Raw genomic sequence first — 22897 nt, 5'->3', positions numbered from 1 at the left:
TAAGATGAGCCTCAATAAATTTAAAAGGACTGAAGTCATACAAAGAATGTTTTTTGACTAAAATGCAACAAAATTAGAAATCTGTAACAGAAGACAACTTGGGAAATTCACAAATATGTAGAAATTAAACAACATACTTCTAAATAGCCAGTGGATCAAAGAAGAGATCACCTGGGAAATTAGAAAATACTTTGAGATGAATGAGAAAGAAACACAGCATACCAAGAATTATGGGATGCACCAAATGCAATGATGAGAGAAAAATGTGTAGCTGCAAATGGTATACATTAAAAAAAATCTCATATAACTTAACATTCTAAATTTAAAAAAGAGAAAATTCAGAGCCAAATAAGCCCATAGCAGGCAGAAGTAAGGGGATGTTAAAGATTAGAGCAGAAGTAAAAGCAATGTAGGACAGAAAAACAATAGAGAAAAAAAAAAGTGGGGTTCTTTTAAAAATCAACAAAATTGGAGGCACCTGGGTTTCTCAGTCAGTTAAGGGGCTGCTTTTGGCTCAGGTCATGATCCCAGGGTCCTGCTCAGCATGGAGCCTGCTTCTGCCCCTCCCCCTGCTCATTCTCTCTCTCTCTCTCTCTCTCAAATAAATAAATGAAGTCTTTTAAAAAAAATAATAAAAATAAAAATCAACGAAATTGACAATGTGTAGCTAGACTGACCAAGAAAAAAAGGAAAAGACAGATTATTAAAATCAGGAATGTAAGAAGGACATGACTGAGTCATTTATCGAAGCAAAAAGGGAATACTGTGAACCAGAACTAGATATGCCACCTAGATGAAACGTACAACTTCCTAGGAAGATACAAACTTCAGAAACTGACTCAAAAAGACTCAAGAAGAACTAGAAGATGTGACTAGACCTATATAAGGAACAAAGTGATTAAATTAGTAATTTAAAAACGTTTTACAGTCAAAAGCCCAGGCTTTTGATTTCACTGGTGAACTCCATCAGATATTTAAAGAATTAATACCTATTCTTCACAAACTCTTCTGAAAAATATAAGAGGGAATATCTCCACATTCATTGAGGCCAATGTTATCATGAGAGCAGAAGCACACAGAGGTATCACAAGAAAACTACAGACGAATATCCTTTATGCAAAAATCTGGATTTGGCTTGTGGGCCATAGTTCGACAATCCATGCTATAAAACAAACCAGTTTGTGATAAAACAGCAAAATGGGTAAAAGTGTGTATGTATAGGTGTGGGATCAGTAATTCTTTTTTTTCTTTAAAGATTTTATTTATCTATTTGACAGAGAGAGAGAGAGAGAGAGGGAACACAAGCAGGGGGAGTGGGAGAGGGAGAAGCAGACTCCCCACCAAGCAGGGAGCACGACGCAGAGCTCGATCCCAGGACCCTGGGATCATGACCTGAGCCGAAGGCAGACGCTTAATGACTGAGCCACCCAGGCACCCCATGATCAGTAATTCTTGATTCAATAACTCTTATTGAAGTTAGAGTAAATTTTTTGTGTCATTTTTCCAGTACTTGCATGATTATATGACTTAGTGATTTGTGTAGATTGAGGCATTATTATTTTCCAGCTCCCCAGGTGATTCCACAGGACAGCTATGTTTGAGTACCAGGATGTTAATTAAACCAGTGCTTTTCAAACTTCAGTGTGCATATTTATCACCTAGGACCTTGTTAAAAATGTGGATTCTGATTCAGTAGTTGTAGAATGGGGTTTCAAATTTTGCATTTGTATCACATGCTCAGATGAGGCTGACACTTCTGGTTCATAGACCACATTTTGAGTAGCAAGGCACTCACACTGGTTTCCAAGCCTGGGATGTCTAGATCCTGCCCCAAGAGATTCTAGTATACATGTTCTGAGATGTGGCCTGTGCCTCAAGATTTTTAAAAGCTCCATAGGTGACTCTAATGGCAGAAAAGCTTAAGAACCTCTGCTAAAGTTCATGGTGTTTTTATAAATTTTAATTTTTATATTATCAGTAGCTCTAATATGAGTCTTTTTTCTATTTCTCACCCCATTCTACACCTCTTCATGTCAAAACATCCATATGTATGGTGAGAATCAGAGTGAGGTCTTTATCCTTTTGCTCTTATCCATCTCTGAGGAGTAAAAAGTAGTTCAAGATGGAAAGAGAAGTATCAGGTAAACTGGATTTGGGAAGAATAAGCAAAACATGTTCTAGGAGGCCATTTAAAAGGAAAGCTGGTTTAGACAAAATAGGAGGATTACCACAGAAAGTTGTCCACAGTAAAACTCACTTCTGGCCCTGAGCTGGTCATGCCCGAAGACCAAAGAAGCCACAGAAGATTGTTTTCTTCCCTTCTCAGTATGCAAGGTGACATAGTTAGCTAAATTAAATAATGTATCCAGATTCACCCAAGATGAGTGGCTAAACTGGGATGTGAACCCAGGCAATCTGAGGTTAAGAAACCATTACAGCAAAATACCTCTCCAAAACAGGAAAGTAAAAAAGTTCCTCAGTGAACTGATAGTTTTAAACACACAAATAGATGCTTGCCCTGTGCTTCCTCATATCTATGGGAGGGGTACATATTAAAATATATAAATAAATATGTAAAATCTGAGACAAACCCGGAGAGAGGAGAAGTCCTCAAAGTAGGCAGAGAAAGAAATAGTGAAAAGACCAAGTTTGACTAGGAAGAATAAAGGGTAATAACATTTTCTGGAAACTAAACTTAAAGGGCCATAATCCTCATTTTTAAAAAGTATTAAAGCACAGTCATGGGAAAATGTAAAAGCAGATTACTGCTTAGCTAAAGTTCATATTTTACTAAATACTTCAAAGCAATCTGTTAGCTTTAAAGAGATCAAGCTACCCATGTGTCTTTGAATATAAGATACAAAATCCATAAATTTTAAATTTTGATCTTTGTAAACTACACATGGTGCAGAAGGAACAAAATGTTTTGAGTAATTTTTCCCAGACATGAACAGCTTTAAAGACTTACATGGGTACAGATTTCATCTGGTCAGAGAGTGGACTGAGAGAGGGGACGAGTTTTTAAAGGGAAGCAGAAAAAAAAAAAAAACATAGAGAAGCATCTATCATTTCCTTGGGAAATCTTTTTACTAAGAAATAATTTCTTTCTACCCATAGCCATGAAGACAAGGTGATAGGCTAACTCCTCTCTGCATCTTGAAGGAGCAACCTGAAACCACACTTATATCAGGAACAGGCTGATTTGGGGACACTGGGTATGGGTATACATGGTCACAGTCTGGAATGAGGTGATGGTCAAGGTGGGGCCAGTAGCCCTCTGGGTGTTTTAACACCTCAACCCATCCTCTGATAGTAGCTGCCTGGGCATGGGGCTGACTGTGCCACACTCTAAACTCTCTGGTGAGCTTATCCGGTCCCATGACCTCAACACCATCTGTGACTGATGTCTCTCATATGTTTATTTCCAAACCTGACATCCCACCTGAGCTCCAGATTCATTTTTCTGACTGCCTGCATGACAGTTCCACTTGCATATCTAATAGGCATCTCAGATTTTACATGACATGCCTTCCCCACCCCTCCTATCCCCCTGCAAACATCCTCAAATTAATAACTAAGCATTGCCATCAACTCAGGTATTCAAGTACAAACACCTAAATTATTTTCCTCATTTCTCATTCTTCACCTGTGGTGCATGAGCAAATCTTGTTGATTCATCCAAATCCAGCTAGAATTTTGTTGTCACCTTTTCTTTAGCTTTCACTCCAGTTCAGCCACCAAAGTCTCTCATTGGATCTGCTACAGTATCTCCTGATTGGCCTCCCAGCTTCAACTCTTGCCCACCGGCTACATTTGACAAAGCAGTCAGACTCAGTGGCTTAACATTCAGGGGGATTTATTCTACTTCATATTCAGTATCACAAATTTGAGCTTCAACCTTGACCTTGTATTTTTCAGCCGTTCTAATAATGTAGTTTGGGGTTTTGGATACTCCTGCTACGTTAATGGAAGAAAGGGTACAATTGAGGGAGAAACTTGTATTTGGATATATTTTTTTTAATTTTATTTATTTATTTGACAGAGACACAGCGAGAGAGGGAACACAAGCAGGGGGAGTGGGAGAGGGAGAAGCAGGCTTCCCGCGGAGCAGGGAGCCCAATGATCACAGGACCCTGGGATCATGACCTGAGCCAAAGGCAGCCGCTTAACGACTGAGCCACCCAGGCTCAGTATTTGGATATTTTGTAAGGGCAATATGCATGTCGAGCATGGTGACCAGGAAGTCACTACCCTGTCTATGGGAAGCCAGCCTAAGGCTCAGTTACACTGTTACTGTTGCCCAGGGCAAGCTTGTCAAAGAAATACTCTGCCATTCCTGCTTCTAAGACCTCTATGTTGCTACCCAGAAGCAACAATTGTTAACATTTGCATATTTTAGTAAACTAAAAGTTTTCAAGTGAAGTTGAAGACTCCCTTTAATACCAGCCTAATCCCATTCTTCACTTTTTCCATAGGGACAACCACTGTTGTGAATTCTAGACCATGTTCTTTTATACTTTTACCATACATATACACTCACTGACACCCAGGGCCCCAGACCACCCACCTCACCTCACCCCACCACCCCCCTGCCCCCACATCGTTTATAAAGGGAAGATTGATTTGTGTTTTCCAGGGTCCCATGGAATACCTTCTCCCTCCATCTCCCGAGATCCTGAGCTGCATGTGGATGGGGTTGGGTGGATAGAGACTCCTGGATACCTGTTTTAAAACCTAAAAGGCGAAAGATTGGCACACGAATCAACCAGACACCTTTTTTTAATTTAAGAACCAAATAACTTTATTGAAACCAAATAACTTTATTTATTTATGGCAAAACTGGAAGAAGAAAAGAAAAACTGGAACGTTTTGCAAAGGCAATACTGCAATATGCAGGCTCGGCATGGTGATCAGGGAAAGTCACCATGCACCCTGTGGCTAGAGGGGAAACAGTCCCAACTCAGTTCTTTTTGTCGCTGTCGCCCAGGGTGAGCTTGTCAAAGAGGTACTCTGCCATGCCGGCTTCCGGGGCCCCCATCTTGCTCAGGTTGGTGACATAGGCCCCCAGCTCTTTGATGGACTTGACTTGCTCGTGCAGGTAGTGGCTCTCGAGGAAGTCGCACAGGTGGGCGTCGCTCTTGTCGGTGGCCAGCTGGTGCAGGTCGAGCAGGCTCTGGTTCACGCTCTTCTCCAGGTGCAGGGCGCACTCCATGGCGTTCAGGCCGCTCTCCCAGTCGTCGCGGTCCGGCTTCTTGATGTCACGGAGGCGGATGCGGCCCCCGCGCTGGTTCTGCAGCTGCATCAGCTTCTCGGCATGCTCGGTCTCCTCGCGGGACTGGCGCAGGAAGAACTGGGCGAAGTTCTTCAAGGCCACGTCGTCGCGGTCGAAGTAGAAGGCCATGGACAGGTACACGTAGGAGGCGTAGAGCTCCAGGTTGATCTGGCTGTTGATGGCGGCCTCGCAGTCGGGGTGGTAGTTCTGGCGCACTTGTGAGAGCGGTGCGGTGGCCATGGCTGGTGGTCCGGGCACCAAGGGGAAGGGGAAGGTGAAGGTGCCGCGGGAGCGAGGGCTGCGCAGCGGGCAGCGGCGGGGCCGAAGGCGGTGGCGGCCTCGGAGGTTTCCCAGTGTGAATGAAGAGAGAGGCCGGAGGCAGACAGGCTCGGTGCCTGGTGGCAACAGCTCTGAGATGGGGCCAGTAGTTGGAAACCGTTACCTGGAAGTGGTGGGGGAGGGGGAGGGGGAGGGAGGATCTGTTATGTGGGGGAGGGGGAGAAGGAAGTGAAGGATGAAAGAAGGGGGTGGGCCACAAGCACTGAGTTCAGGTTACGTCAGAGCCTGCGTAAGAGAGGGAAACTGTGCTGAGTGCCTGGCTTCTTATGCGTTTTTAATTTTGCATTAAGTTTTCTAGTTTGCAAGAAGTTTATCTTATTCTTAATTGTTCTATAGCAACATTTTCTTATTTTATAAACTAATTTTCTTCCCTTAAAATTTTGAGACTATGGGAGCACCTGGGTGGCTCAGTCGTTAGGCATCTGCCTTTGGCTCAGGTCATGATCCCAGGGTCCTGGGATCGAGCCCAGTGTTGGGCTCCTTGCTCAGCCGGGAGGCTGCTTCTCCCTCTCCCACTCCCCCTGCTTGTGTTCCCTCTCTAGCTGTCTCTCTCTCTCTCTCTGTCAAATAAATAAAAAATCTTAAAAAAATTTTTTTTGAGAATATGAATTTAAATTTTTTGGTAAAGTTCTCTTATGTTTCCTGTATTATCTCTGTTTTCCCCCTACAAATATTTCATTTGCTCATGATGATTTTCACTTTTAATTTTGTCAAATATCTGCCAGACCTTTGTTTACTTATATTTAGGAATAAATGGCTTGTTTAATCAGCCTCGGTAATTAGCAAAGATCTGATCTGTAGTTGTGATGTTTATTTCACCAATATGCTTCTCTTCAGAATGAAAGGGCAGGGTGTGTCAGTTACTCAATGGTTTTCTCCTTCGTGGGTATAAAGCATGGAGCTTGGATAGGGACTCTCCCTGTTACCAAAATATATTTTTGCCATTGGAAGAGTAATGTTTTTTCCTTCTGGGGTAGATATGCCCTGTTGTTTCTCTCCTGTGAAGATCTGTAGTTGTCTTAAGCTCATTCGCTGTCTTGGGAGTGTAGTTTTGGGAGATTAAAGGTGTCAGATGAGACAGGTGCTTACTTCTCATTGTAAGTAAGAGTGGGGGAGGGTCAGAGCAGGACAGGAAAAATAGGTCTGCTCTTCATAGAATAGCTCTTTCATCTCACAGCTGACCCTGGAGCCTCTGCGCTGCTGCAATTTCATTTACTCTGGCATTAGAGTTTCTCTGAATATGACCAGGTTTTCTACTGCAGGTGTTGCAACTTCTCTGAATTAGCCAATCTAATAGCCTCTTCTCCTGTTTTTCCGGAATTCCTCACAATTTTTGGTCTCCTAATGGCACCCTTTCTAGTGTGTCTGTGTGTAGATAATTTTTGTGTTTAGTTCACCACCATGATTCAATTATATTCTTCAAAAGCCATTTAAAAATGAAACTCTACTTTCTGAATAAGTGGTGTTTCTACACAGTTCAAAAACCACAGAGTTTCCTCTGCAGGCAACCATTGGTACTATTTGTGATAATCAGTAGGAGAAAAAGAATGAAAAAGAAGAAATCATACTTATCGTAAGAAAAATCATAGAGTCAGAGTTAAGAAACTTTAGAAACATATTCCATAGCACATTTTTTAAGTGTACATAGACCATTTACTAAGACAGACCATGTTCTAGTCCACAACACAGATCTCAATAAATATAAAATTACTCATATCATGAACAGTATGTTCTCTGATCACAACAAAACTGGATTAGAACTTATTAACATAAAGATATCTGAAAAACATTTAAATATTCAAAAGTTGATAATACATTTCCGAACAACCTAAAGGTCAAAGAAGAGGTCAAAGGGAAATTAGAAATTATTTGGACTTGAGTAAAAAGAAAACACAACATATCAACATTTGTGACATGTAGCTAAAGCAGTGTTTGCATGCTAACTTTTGAAAGCTTTAAAAAATTCTTATATTAGAAAAAAAAGAAAGGTCTCAAATCCATTATTTAACCTTCTACCTTAAAAAGGAGAAAAAGAAGACCAAAATAAACCCAAGTCAAGTGGAAGGAAGGAAATTATAAAGATATGAGCAGAGTTTGTTTTTATACATATGTTAAAATGAGTAAGTTATGAGTAAAACTGGTTCAGTAAATTGAGGAAAATTGGGTCCTAATGTTTAGGAAGGTTGCTCAGTGTACTGGAGATTCCCCAAAGTAAGAGGACCTGAGCATAAGGAGTAATTTTATAAAGAGGTTGAAAGAATAAGGTTGTGAAAAGAGGGAGAAATCACTGGTCACTGACCAGAGGTAGCAGGTAAAACAGGAATCTGGGTCTAGGGAAAACTCCTCAAGATGAAGATATTTAATCATTTCAGATTCAGAGACAGGTAGAAATGATTTTAAATTTTAGCTCTTTCATGTTGTAGAAATGTGATTTTTGTCATATTAATAAAGCTGTCTGAACAACAACAAAAAGATATGAGAAGAAAATAGTGAAATAGAAAACAGAACAAAAATAAAAACAATAGGTCATATCAATGAAATCAAAGCAGGTTCTTTGAGAAAATTAAACAAACAAAAAAATAAACCTCTAGACAGACTAATCAGGAAAAAAAGAGAGAGCGAAGACACAAATTACCAGTTTCAGGAAAGAGAGAGGAGCTATTACTACAGATCATATACTCATTCAAAGGATGATGAGGGAATATAATTGCTATATAGATATATATTTTGATTTTTCATCCCCAGTTCCTCACCAGAGGTTCTAAAACCTTTGTACTTTTCTAAGCGATAAGAGCAGTAGAATCATCTTTGTTATAATAATTGTTTTTTTTCCCTAGCTCCTGAAACAACTCTGGAGTGATAAAGATGAAAGGAGCATCTTTTGTTATTCATAACAAACTCCTTTCAACCACACCTGAATTTATTATAATGATGTGACTTTTGGAAAGCCCCTAGGGATGGAGGACTGTTTGGCAGAGGAACTAACCGTGTTATTTCAGCCCTTCCTCCTGACTCGAGGGGAGAAGGACTAGAGGTTAATCAACTGATTTATTTAATATGCCTAGGTAATAAGGCCCCCATAAAAACCCTAACTGAAGAGATTCAGAAAGCTTCCAAGTTGGTGAACACATGGAGGTCCTGGGAAGGTAAAAAACCTAGAGTTTCCATGCCCCTTCCCCTTATTCCTTGCCCTATGCATCTCTTCCATCTGGCTGATTCTGAGTTGTATCTTTTTATAATAAATGGTAATCTAGTAAGTAAACTGCTTTCCTGAATTCTTTGAAACATTGTAGAAAATTATCGAAGCTGAAGAGGAAATCATGGGAACCTCCAGCTTAGATTTGCAATTAGTGCCTGAAGTGGTTGATTGGGGGGCAGTCTTGTGGGATTGAGTCCTTAACCTGTGGGATCTGTGCCGATTCCAGGTAGTTAGTGTCCTAATTGAATTTTAGGACAGCTAATTGGTTTTTGGAAAAGTTGGAGAATTGGTTGGTATGGGGAAAACCTCCACATATTTGTTGTCAGAAGTATTCTCTTTAATAATGAACAACTTTATACCAATAAATTTAACAACATAGACGAAACTAAGCTACATGCTAATCTATGTATGAACAGAGATACAAAAATCTTATATACAAAAGTTACCAAAACAAATCCACAGTGACCATGTTGTATACATATAGGTACTAATGTTCATTCAACAGGAAATATATACCCTAAATAGCCCTCTATCTTTAATTAAATTGAATTTTTAGTTAAAATATTCCCACAGAGAAGACTTCAGACCCACTGGCTTTACTGATGAATTCTGCTAAATATTTAAATAAGAAGCAGGTAAATCATACAAGCTCTTCTAGAAAATTAAAGAGGAAGGAATACTTCCTAGTATATCTTCTAAGGCCAGCACTACCCTGATATGATAACCAGACAAAAAAAAATTACAAGAATGGTACAGACCAGTTTCCTTCATAAATATAGGCACAAATAGGGCACCTGGGTGGCTCAGTCAGTTAAGCATCTGCCTTCGGGTCAGGTCATGATCCCAGGGTCCTGGGATGGAGTCCCACCTTGAGTTCTCTGCTCAGTGGGGAGCCTGCTTCTCCCTCTCTCTCTGCCTGCCACTTCCCCTGCTTGTACATGCTCTCTCTCTCTCTCTCTCTCTCTCTCTGACAAATAAATAAAGTCTTTAAAAATATATATATAGTCACAAATATTCTTAATGTGTTAGAAAATTGAATCCAATAATTACAAAATAATGGCATAATATGACCAAGTGAGTTTTATCTCAGGAATGCAGGGCTAGGTCAACTTTAAAAAAACAATCAATGTAATTTATCATATTAATGGACTAAAGAAGAAATGTCATATAAGCATCTCAATAGATTCATAAAAAGCATTTGACAAATTCAAATATCCATTTCTGCTTTAAAAAAAAAATCTTAGGGTGCCTGGGTGGCTCAGTTGGTTAAGCGACTGCCTTCAGCTCAGGTCATGATCCTGGAGTCCTGGGATCAAGTCCCACATCGGGCTCCCTGCTCAGCAGGGAGTCTGCTTCTCCCTCTGACCCTCTTCCCTCTCGTGCTCTCTATCTCTCATTCTCTCTCTCTCAAATAAATAAATAAAATCTTTAAAAAAAAATCTTAGCATACTAGGAATAGGAGAAACTTTCTCAACCTGATATAGGGCTTCTTTGAAAAACCTACACCTAACATCATATTTAGTGGTGGAAGATTGAATGACTTCCACCCTAAGGTCAGCAGCAAAACAAGGATGTCCATTCTCATCACTCCTAATTAACATTGAGCTGGAGGTCCTAGCTTGTGAAATAAGGCCAGAAAAGGAAATAAAAGGCACACAAATTGGAAATGAAGAAATAAAACTGGCTCTACTTGCAGATAACTTAACTGTCTACATAGAAAATCTTGAAGTGTGTACAAAGAAGCTACTGAGACTAATAAATGAGTTTAATACGATCTCAGGATATAAGGCCAATATACAAAAATCCATCTTATTTTTGTATACTAGCGATAAACAATTAAAGAGGAAAAAAAATTAAAGTTCTGTTTAAATTGCACCCAGAAGGCCCACATGAAATGCTTAGTTATAAATCGTAGAAAATGTATTAGTATTTATACATTGAAAACAACAAAACACTGATGAAGAAAATCAAATACTACCTAAACAAGAGGAGAGATACACTGTATTTACAAATTAGAATACTTAATATTGTTGTCAGTTTCCCCAAAAACTGATCTGTGTATTCAACATAATTCCAAAAAAACGTAAGCAGGACTTTTTGTAGAAATAGACAAAGTATTAAATTACTGTGGATTGGCAATGAAACTAGAATAACTGAAAGAATTTTTTTTAAGTAAGCTCTGTGGAGCCCAACGTGGGGCTTGAACTCATGACCCTGAGATCAAGACCTGAGCTGAGATAAAGAGTTGGTGGCTTAACCAAGTAAGCCACCCAGGTGCCCCTTGAAACAATTTTTTAAAAGAACAAAGTGTGAAGACACACTGTCTGATTTCAAGCCATACTATAAAACTACCATAATCAAAACAGTGTGATACTGACAAAAGTATACAGAGATGAATGGAACAGAAGTATAGATGAATAGAATAGAAACAGACTCATATCTATATGGCCATTTAATTTTTGACAGAAATGAAAAGGCCATTCAATAAAGAAAGACAGTCTTTTCAGCAAGTGGTACCATAACAAGTGAACATCTATATGCAAAAAATAAAAATTAAAGAAACTTAATTCATTTCTTTCAGCATATAAAAATAAACTCAGTGTGGATCATACACCTAAATGCACAACATGAAACTATAAAATTTCTTGAGCAAGCATAGGAGGCAATCTTTGAGATCTTGGGTGAGACAAAAATTTCTTAGATGCAGAACCAAAGCATGGTCCATAAAAGAAGAAAATGATAAATTGGACTTCATTAAAATTAAGAACTTATGTTAAAGGTTCTCTTTAAGAGAATGAAGGGCAGTGCACAGATTGGGAGAAAATATTTACAAATCACATATCTGATAAAGAACTTTGTATCCAGAGCATATATAGAACTCAATGATAAGACAAAAAGGGGTGGGTGAAGTAGGTGAGAGATTTGAACATACATTTTACAAAAAAAAAAAAAAGATATGGATGACAAATAAGCATATGAAAAGATAGACATTATCAGACAGTAGAGAATTTCAAATTAAAACCACGGTGAGATATCACTGCACCATTATTAGGATGTCTAAAATTGAAACACCATCAATAAGGATGTAGACCACCTCGAACTTTCATATATAGCTGATGGGAGTGAAAAATGGGACAGCCATATTGGAATATGGTTTGGCAGTTTCTTATAAAGTTCCGCATACACTTACCATCTGACTCAGCAATCCTAGTCCTAAGTATTTATTCACCTGAAATGGAAATATATCTTTACACTAAAACCTCTTTGTGGCTGTTTAGATCTGCTTTTTTGTAATTGCCAAAACCTATAAAAAGCAAATATCCTTCAACTGACAGATGGATAAACAAACTGTGTTGTTTCCATGTAGTGGAATTCTAGTCAACAATAAAAAGGAATGAATTACTAACCCAGGCAACACTGTGGATGAATCTCTACTGCATTATGCTAAGTGAAAGAAGAAAGACTCAAAAGGCTATATACTATACGGTTTCATTTATATGACATTCTGGAAAAGGCAAACTATAGGCCCAGGAAACAGATGAGTTTTCTCTAGATAGGAGGAGAGGTTTACTACAAGGGAACACAAGATGGGAGATTTGTGGGAGTGATGGATGGTAGTTACACAATTGTATGCTTTTGTCAAAACTCTCAGAACTATACATAAAAAAATGTAGATTTCATTGTGTGTAAATTATACCTTAATTTAAAAAATCAACTAAGTCATAGGTACGGAAGAGAAGAAACTAGGATTTTAGCCAGGGAAACGGCAACACGTGTATACGGGTACATACACACATACACACAGTCACATATATAACCTAAAAACATTTACAAAGAAATATTCAAATAAGTACACATTCATGTGTGGTAATATGAATGGCATCTACAGATGCCCTTGAAAGATACTAAACCAATGATAAGTACTTCTTGTAACAAAAATCTTAACTCTGTTGAAAACTCTTGGTAGATGGTTTAATTTTTCCCTAGTTTCTGGATAAAAGTGTTATGTGATACAGACTGAAAAGCCTAACATATTCCACATCAAAATGTGGATAAAAAATACTTTCAGAATATACTTGTACTTTTTAAAAGTAATACATGTTGACCTTTTGAAATTTGGTGACTTATATTAAAGTATTAACTTCTAGCAAAAAAGAAACAGTGATTAATGCATATTTTCTATTTTGATCACTTTTGTGTAATCTTTTGGCCTTATCCTCACTGTCGGTAGGGAATGATAGGGGAATTTGACGATTGTTTTTCCCTTTTGGAAAAGAGATTATAATATTTATGTATTTATGTTTCACCCTGCCTGTGTAGAAAAAATGAGTTAATATTTTTTCTGGGTCGGGAAAAAAATCTGTAGCATAAAATAAAACCCGAAGATAATTAGGAAAAGTTTTCTATTAGCAATAAACGTGCCTCGGATAAACCTCATTGGCTACGATACTGCCACTGTGCAAAGCTAAAACCCGAAGATAATTAAATCACTAGTACCTGCAGCATTTTGTGAAATTCTGGAGTGGCATATGGGCTAAACAGAAATTAACCTAAAGGAAATTGTCTATCATGCAAATTACTTTCATTTGCATGAGTCTCCTAAATATATAGTACTCTTTATAGGAAGTTGTTTTATGGAGAACCTGTAGAGCATTTTAGAGAACAGCCTTGTGCAAAAAGACCAGATCAGAGACTAGGAACTGCACAAGATTTATGGACAAATCAAGCAGTAAGGAGACTTAAGATTTGAAAATTCCATTTGTTAACTATATAGACTTAGGATGGGAAGAGATGTTGAGAACCTGCCTACCTACCACTTGACAAGCACTGAGCTGTACACAGACTTATCTTTTGAACTTTAAAACAGCAAATCTATTAATGGAACCATATATACAGGTAAAATTGGTAAGTATTAATAGTTCCATTTTACAAGTAAAGAGACCAAGACCCAAGATAACTAAATTGCCTAAAGTTATATAGCTAATGGCAGAACTAGGAAGTAAATCCAAGTCTATCTAATGCAAAATTACTTTGTCACTGAAAGATACAATTTCTGAAGGGAGTGTCTAGTTATTAGAACTAAAAGAGTCTAGAACAGCACTGTCCACTAGAAATATAATAGCCACAAATGCAAGCCATTTACTTAATTTTTGATTTTCTAGTAGCCATATTACAAAAGGTAAAGAGAAATTGGTATAATTAATTTTAATAATATATTTTATGTAACCTAAATCTAAAACATTAAAATTTCAAGATGTAATTAATTTAAAAATTAATGAAATACCTTGCATGTTCCTTTTTAAACTAAGTCTTTGAAATCTAATCTATACTTTACATTGCAGTGTGTTGTAGTTTGGACTAGTCACTTTTCAAGGACTCACTTGACACATGTGGCTAGTGCCTATGGTATTGGACAGAGCAATTACAGAGGCAAACATGGCCCAGGCAGTACCTTGGAATTGGGTTAGAGGAGACAAGCTAAAAAGTGAGCACTGGCAAAGAAGAAACTTATATCAACTGCAAGGTACTACAAACAGAGAAATGAAAAATATCAGAAGCTGCTGGGTTCTGTAGAAAGTCAGGATGTGTTTTATGATTTACTTTATGACAAAGCTAAGAAGTTGAGGACTCTAAAGCATAGTGAAGGAAATCTACTCCTATTGAGGATTGATCCCAGAGAAAGGCCAGTGGGTCAGCTTAAGAACCATGGCTGGGCCAGTCATTTGAAATAGAGGTTTATGTGGAATTCTGTTTCCACTCTATTTTGCCAAAGCACATCAAAAACATGGTTTAGAACAAGTTTTCCTGGTAGGCTCTGGACCAGAATGTATTGAACCAACTACCCAAGTTTTGGGCCTTTGAGAGGTCTGTTTCTGCATGGCTAGGACCAGGTGGTTATACAATACAGCCAAATAAAAATCAAATGTTCTTGCCGATTACCTTCCCAACCACTTGGCCTAGGGAAGATATAGAAATTCATCCTTCAGGCTAAGATTGTCCTTGAGTAACATAATTTTTCCTTTCTAACTTGCCTTAATGTTTCTTTTAATTTGATTGGATCTGTGTCAAAATCCTCAGAGTGATTTTACCAGGCCCTGCACTTGCCCCTTCACTAGGGAGGGTTTATATGTTTATACTACAAATTGGAAAAAGATAGACATGTCCTGTTGCTCTCCAGAGGTGCTCAAGTTTCGCCTCAGGCAAAATTCTGCACAGTATGAATTTGAGGTTTGAGGGAGGAGTGGTGGTGATAGTGGTGGTCATTGTGTTGTTTTGGGAGCATGCACACATGGGCTAGAGATAGAGCTGTGTAAAAGAGAGAGAATAGGCTATGGTCAACCTTTTCTCTTTTGAAGAAATGGAATTCAGAGAGTTCTGGAGAGCTTAAGTCACTGGTAAAAGAACTGTTGATAAGGACACAAAATTGAATTTAACTAGTAAAAATTACTTAGAGATATATAGGAATATGCCTGGCATATCTGGGAGTATATATTACCTTTCTTTCCTTGATTTTCATTCTCTTTCCTTCACTATCAGTTTCTCCCTCCCTCCTTCTCTCTCTCTCTCAAGTTTCTGTACCTAGAGATACAAGAAATGGAGTGATATTGAAGAAGATGGAAATTAATAGAGTGACCTACATAAAGCGGGAAAATTTTAAATGCTACAGTGCCAGAATTAGAAAAAGACATCACAAGAAAGGGAAACTACAAATCATTATTGTTTATGAATATAGATGAAAAAAATCTTCAACAAAATCCCAGCAAACTGAATCCAGCAACATAGAAAAAGAATTATACTTCATGATCATTTGGGATTAATCCCAGGAATGCAAAGTTGGATTGACATCAGAAAATCAACCAGTGTAATACACCATATTTGTTGAATAAAGGACAAAATATTTGTGATTTTCTCACTATATGGGAGGGGCAAAATGCAACAATCTTTCATTATAAAACAAAAACAAAAGCAAAACAAACACTCAACAAACTAAGCATACAAAGGAACTTCTTTAACCTGGTAAAGGGTGCATCTAAGAAAAACCCACAGATGACATCATGCTTCATGGAGGAAGACTGGATGCTTCTCCCTTAAGATCAGAAACAAGAGAAGGATCTCTCCTCTCACCCCTTCCATTCAGCATTTTACAAGAGGGTCTCGACAAAGTAATTAGGCAAGAAAGAAAAAAAAAAAGACATCCCATTTGGAAAGGAAGAAATAAACCTATCTCTGTGAATGACATAATCATGTACATAGACATTCCCAAGGAATCTACTAAAACCTATTAAAAATAATAAGTGATTTCAGCAAGGCTGCAGTATTCAAGATTAATCTACCAAAATCAATTGTATTTCCATACTCTAGTAATAAGCAATCTGAAAAAGGAATGTTAAAATTTCAATTACAGTAGCATCAAAAATAATACCTAGAAATAAATTTAACAAAAGAAGTGTAAAATTATACACTAAAAACTATAAAACATTGTCAAAAGTCATTAAAGAATACCTAAGTAAATGTAGAGATGTCACATGTTCATGGATATAAAGACTTAATATTGGGACACCTGGGTGGCTCAGTCGGTTAAGCGTCTGCCTTCGGCTCAGGTCATGACCCCAGGGTCCTGGGATCGAGTCCCACATCGGGCTCCCTGCTCAGCGGGGAGCCTGCTTCTCCCTCTGCCTGCCACTCCCCCTGCTTGTGCTCTTTCTGTCTCTCTCTCTCTCTGACAAATAAATAAATAAAATCTTTAAAGACTTAATATTAAGTTGCAGTCCTCCCCAAATTAATCTACAGATTCAATGCAATCCCTGTCAATATCTCAGCTGCCTTTTTGTAGGAATCAAGATGTATCCTAATTCTAAAACTCATATAGAAATGCAAGGAACTCAGAATGCACAAAACAATCTTGAAATTTCAGTACTTAGTAAAAAGCTTCAGTAATCAAGACAGTGTGGTGCTGGCCTAAAGATACTCATCTAGATCAAATTAATAGTATTGAGAGTCCAGAAATAAACCTTACTTTTATGGTCAATTGATTTTTTTTTAAGATTTTATTTATTTGACAGAGAGAGAGATAGCAAGAGCAGGAACACAAGCAGGGAGAGTGGGAGAGGGAGAAGCAGGCTTCCCACCGAGTGTGGAACCCGATGTGGGACTTGATCCCAGGACCCTGGGATCATGACCTGAACCGAAGGCAGATGCTTAACGACGGAGCCACCCAGGCGGCCCTGGAATCGATTTTAAGCAACAGTACCAACAATTTGATTGGGGAAGAAGAGTCTTTTCAAAAAATATTGCTAAGAGTACTGGATATCCACCTATGAATGAATGAAGTTGGATCCATACCTCACACTTCACACAAAATTAACTCAAAGGGGATCATAAACCAAAATATAAGAACTAAAACTATTAAACTCTTAGAAGAAAACATAGGAGTAAATCATCATAACCTTGGGTTAAGAAATGACTTCTTAGATATGATAGCAAAAGCACAAGCAACAAAGCAATATAAATTCATCAAAACTAGAAACTTTTGTGCTATAAACAATACCATTAAGAAAGTCAAAGATAATCTACACAATGGTAGAAAATATCACAAAACATGTATCTGAGGGGCACTTGGGTGGCTCAGTCATTAAGCGTCTGCCTTCGGCTCAGGTCATGATCCCAGGGTCTCGGGATCGAGCCCCGCATCAGGCTCCCTGCTCAGCAGGAGGCCTCCTTCTCCCTCTCCCACTCCCCCGGCTTGTGTTCCGGCTCTCGCTATCTCTCTCTGTCAAATAAATAAATAAAATCTTTAAAAAAATGCATCTGATAAGGACTTATATCCAAAATATATTAAAAAATAACTTTTTACAACTCAATAATGAAAAGATAAATTACTCCATTTTAAAATGGACAAAGGATTTGAATAGGCAAATGAAATTCAACAAAGAAGATCTACAAATGGCCAGTAACTACATAAAAAGATGCTCAGCATCATTAGTCACAAGGGAATTTAAAATCAAAGCTATAATGAGATACACCTTTACATACACTAGATGACTATAATAAAAAAAAGAAAAGAAAAAGTGTGAGTAAAAACATGGAATAATTGAAACACTTGTACATTGCTGGTGAGAATACAAAATAATATAGCCACTTTGGAAAACATTTTGGCAATTTCTCAAAATGCTAAACATATTGTTAACATATTACCCAGCAATTCCACTTCTAGATATCTACCTAAGAGAAATAAAAGCATACTTCCACATGAAAATTACATAAATGTTTATAGCAGCATCAATAATAATAAAAAATTTGAAAGAAACCTAATGCCATCAACTGATGAATACATGAACAAAATATGATTTATCCATGTAATAGAAAACTTGGCAATAAAAAGGAATGAAGTACTGCTATATACTGAAACATGGATGAACTTTGAAAATTAAGCAAAACTGAAAGAAGCCAGCCTGAAGAAACCACATTTGTATGAAATTTCCAAAATAGGCAAATCTATAGAGACAGAGTATAGATTAGGGGTTGCCTAGTGCTGGGGACTAGGGAGAATGGGGAACAGCTACTAATGGGTTGCTTTTTGAGGTGATGAAAATGGTCTAAAATTGGATTTTGGTGACGGTTTCATAATTCTGTGAGTATACTAAAAACCATTGAATTTTTTACTTTAAATGGGCAGACTTTATGCTTTTTGAATTATATTTCAATAAAGATTTTTAAAAATTAAAAATGTAATTCCTCTCTAATGTTATTGAAAAATAAATTCCTAATATGACGTTTTGGCTACTTCAAGTCTTTTGACATGGTTGGAAGTATGATTTTTATTATGTGAGTTGAAACTATTGTCTGTTAACCTACAAAAAGCCTGTTAGTTGCTGCTTATGTACTTTAAATACAGATGTTATTGTATCGGGCTTATTCTACTAGTGGGTAGAGGTTAAGTGCCCTGTTTGAGTAAGTTATCCCTACTGTGCATAAATGAGTTATATCAGACCTCCTTGCAATGTTAGACCTTGACTAGTGTCTGGGAACTTCAGTTTTGGGAGTGTTCCCACCTTTCCTTAACTGATAAAAATGCCTCGTTGTGCCAAAAGTATGAAAACAATATTGTTTCACACATGTGATCTTTCTGTTTGTATGGAATCTAGGTATTTGCTAAGCAGAGGGTGCCTACATGTCCAGATCCCAATACAAACTTTGAGCACTGAGTGTCTAAAGAGCTTTTCTGGTAGACAGCATTTCACATCTGTTGTCTCACCTTGTTGCTGGAGGAATTAAATGTGATCTCTGTGAATCCATTGGAAGAGGACTTTTGTAAACTTCCACCTGGTTTCCTCCTGGCTTTGTGCCATGTGTCTTCCCCTTGCTTATTTTTCATTGTAGCTTTTCCTTACAATAAGTTAAAGCCTTAAGTTTGACTATTTATGGTGTCCCGTGAGTCCTCCTTGTGAATCATCAAACCTGGCAGTGATCCCGGAGACCCCCACCATAGTGGTGGCAGCAGTAAGATATCCTCTAACGACCCTGACTCACTGAAATACAGCAAAAGCGTGGTTTGGGAAATGGAAGAATGAAGGAGTGGGAGATGACAACCCTTTGGTGCCTGGGTGGCTATGGAGTCATCCCTAGTATGAAAATAGCAGTTGAGCTATTCTCTGTTGTGATAGATCCAACACCAGGAGAGTTGACCTGCTGGGTCCTCTTACTAATTTGGCCATGAAGGGTAACTGAAAAAAATGTGTAAAAAGCCTTTGGTTTTTGTACTTGCTCCAGACTGCAGGAAAAAGCACCCCCTCATTTCCAAAGGTAAGCTTGGGCCAGCCAAAAATGTTAAAAGCCTGTATTTTTCTTTCCTCCAAGTGGGAGAAAAATGGTTAAATTCAGTTCCCAGGACTGGAGCAAAGCTTTAGATAAACTTTGAGGAAAAAAGGAGAGAGAGGAACACTCTAGCCATTTCTTTGGGTTAGCTGCTACCAAAACAGCAGCTAACTGCTACTCTTCCCCACACCACATTCTAGTCTGTATCTCAGGGATCTGCAATGTTAAACCTGTAAATCTGAATTTCTTGTTAGGAGGTTGAGTGAATTTGCAATGAGAAAAAGAAACAGTTTTTAAAAATGTGTTCATGGCTATTGCATCACTGTATGCTTGTAACTATATAAATGCTGCAGCAATCATCCTACTCAGGGAAAGCTTAAAAAAATGGGTTAGTCAAACACAACATTCTTACTTTTAGCCACTGGTGGGCTGATTGGAATTTGAGTCCTTTGAAGATTGAAAACAATAAATTATTATGAGTTTTGCCTATTGGGGTCTCTGGAAAAAGAGAGACAACATGAAAGAGAAGCAATCTCCAAATGGAGATACATTTTTGGACTTTTAGAATGCAGTTTTACTTGTTAGTGAGCTCTTACGAAATCAGATGTCTGACCCTTAGAAGCTGATGATTTTCCAGCCTGTATATTTTGTAGTGGGTCAAGTTCAACTCCAAGACTGACAGGGCTTAGGCAAGCCTTGATTGTCACCTGGATTTGGAACAAAGCTGACGGTCTGGCCCTGCAACATCTAAGCTTTTTTAAGAATACTGAATTCATAGATCCTGATTGCCTGGACCTGACTAAAAGCTGATACTGTCTACCATGGGCTATTTAAGCCTCAGCACTAGCTGTGTGGAACGAAAATCTGCAAAGTTGCTTTACTCAGTGAACCAAAATCAGATTCTGGGTCTTTGTTGCAGATTTGGAATACTCATCAGTGAGGCCCTAAGCTATAAAAACATTATGGATGCTGCTGCGTTCTCTGGTTCACATATACATGCTTATGGGAAAGGGCTTGTTCTCTGATTGGACCATGAAATCGAGATGCTGACCAGCTCTGTATTTCTGCAGAGACTATTGCATTCCTAACTTGTGATTCCTGCTGAAAGCTGCAAGTTGAGAGAGGACATATGTTACAGCTTCTGCCCACTTTTGACAGAATTAACACTTGACCCCTCTCAGGTATGTCTCATGGCTATTGGCTTTCTGTGTTTGATGTTCCTGATTCGTTGCAGTTTGCAACAATGAATGGACAGCCTTAATCTACATCTCTCACCTTTCTCCTCATACACACACCTTAGAAAAGCAATTTGATTATTAAATGCAATATCTTTGGTTTCAAACTGATTGCTAAGCCTAAATCATTGCTGGCAGCACTATGAAACAGTAGGAGATGGCCCCAGTTCCTTCATTTTTTCTATACAGAATAGCTTCAGATGTTTTGCATAATCATGAAGAGGTTAAATAGATGTTGTGGACAAGCAAAACTGGAAGTGTATTTGTTTGTAAGGACTGCCATAACAAAACACTGTAAGCTGGATGGCTTAAACAATAGAAATTTATTTTCTCTCAGTTGTGGAGCCTAGAAGTACAAGATCAAGGTGTTGGCAGGGTTGGTTTCTTTTGAGGCTTCACTCCTTGGATTGCAGATGACTACCTTCTTGCCATGTCTTCACATGGTGTTTCCTCTATGCATGCCTATCCCTGATGTCTATATGTATCCAAATTTCCTCTTCTTCTAAGAAAACCAGTAACATTAGATTAGACCCACTCTAACATCCTCATTTTAACTTAATCACCTCTTTAAATGTTTTTCATATGTGGAACCATCCTTGTATTCCAGGAAAAAAATCCCACTTGTTCAGGGTGTATGATCCTTTTAATATGCTATTAAATTCAGTTTGCTAGATTTTGTTCATGATTTTTACATCCATATACATCAAGGATATTAGTCTCCAGTTTTTCTTTGTTCTGGCATCTTTTTCTGGATTTATCAGGGTGATGCTAGCTTCATAAAATGAGTTTAGACATATTCTATCATCTGCAATTCATTGTAAGCAATTGATAAGAATTGGTGTTATATCTTCTTTGTATGTGTGGTTGAATTTATCAGCAAAGCCCTCCAGCCCTGGGCTTTTCTTTCTTTAGAGATTTTTGATTACTGTTTCAACCTTCCCACCAGTTATAGATCTGTTCAGGTTGTCTATTTCCAAAACTGTAAAACTAAAAGAAAAGATAGGGGAAAAGCTTTATGGCATTGCTCTTGGCAACAAATTCAGCCTCAAATTCATGGATGTAACAACAAAAGCATAAGCAATAAAAGCAAAGATAGACAAGTGGGACTATATCAAACTGAAAACCCCATACAACAAAAGAAACAATCAACAGAATGAACAGGTAATCTGCAGAATGGGAGAAAACATTTGCAAACCATATATCAGTTAAGTAATTATTCCTAAATATGTATGGAACTCCTACAATTCAAGATGGGAAATAAATTGGAAGATTTAATTAAAATGGGAAGATTTGAATAGACATTTCCCCAATTAATATATACAAATAGCCAATAGTATGAAAAAATGCTCAATGTCACTAATCATCAGTGATAATTAAAATTTTTTTAAAAGACTACAATGTTGACAAGGACGTGGATAAATTGCAACCCTTATATACTTGGTGGGAATGGAAAGTGGTACAGCTTCTATGGAAAATAATATGGAGGTTCCTCAAAACATTCAAAATAGAACTACCATATGATATAGCAATCCAAATTCTGTGTATTTATTCAAAAGAATTGAAATCAGGAACTGGAGGAGATATTAGCATTTTTATGTTCTTTACAGAACTATTCACAGTAATGAAGATGTAAAAAAACATAAATGTCCATCTACAGATGAATATATTTTTAGAAATGTGTTACATACCTACCATAGAATACTATTCAGCCTTAAGAAGTAGGAAATCCAGCAATATTGGACAGCAGGGATAAACCTTGAGGACATTATGCTATGTAAAATAAGCCAGGCATAGGAGGACATCTACTGCATTATTTTACTTGTATAGGGTATCTAAAATGGTTAAACTTGGGGCGCCTGGGTGGCTCAGTTGTTAAGCATCTGCCTTCGGCTCCAGTCATGATCCCAGGGTCCTGGGATCGAGCCCCGCATCGGGCTCCCTGCTCCGCGGGAAGCCTGCTTCTCCCTCTCTCACTCTCCCTGCTTGTGTTCCCTCTCTCGCTGTGTCTCTCTCTGTCAAATAAATAAATAAAATCTT

The 22897-nt window shown here is 38.0% G+C and overlaps 1 protein-coding gene and 1 pseudogene across 1 annotated transcript; both read right to left on the bottom strand.

Moving 5' to 3' along the window:
• Positions 1-4802: 4802 nt before the first annotated feature.
• On the bottom strand, positions 4803-5694 carry LOC118356510 (ferritin heavy chain-like). The gene has a single exon (XM_035725490.1). It carries the CDS (start codon positions 5510-5512, stop codon positions 4961-4963), a length of 552 nt encoding a protein of 183 aa, XP_035581383.1. The 5' UTR covers positions 5513-5694; the 3' UTR covers positions 4803-4960.
• A 7424-nt stretch (positions 5695-13118) lies between these two features.
• Positions 13119-13277, bottom strand: LOC113931706 (annotated as a pseudogene).
• Positions 13278-22897: the final 9620 nt, after the last annotated feature.

This window comes from Zalophus californianus, chromosome X (assembly GCF_009762305.2).
Source record: "Zalophus californianus isolate mZalCal1 chromosome X, mZalCal1.pri.v2, whole genome shotgun sequence".
NCBI lineage: Eukaryota > Metazoa > Chordata > Mammalia > Carnivora > Otariidae > Zalophus > Zalophus californianus.
This window is presented reverse-complemented; position numbering and strand designations above follow the sequence as displayed.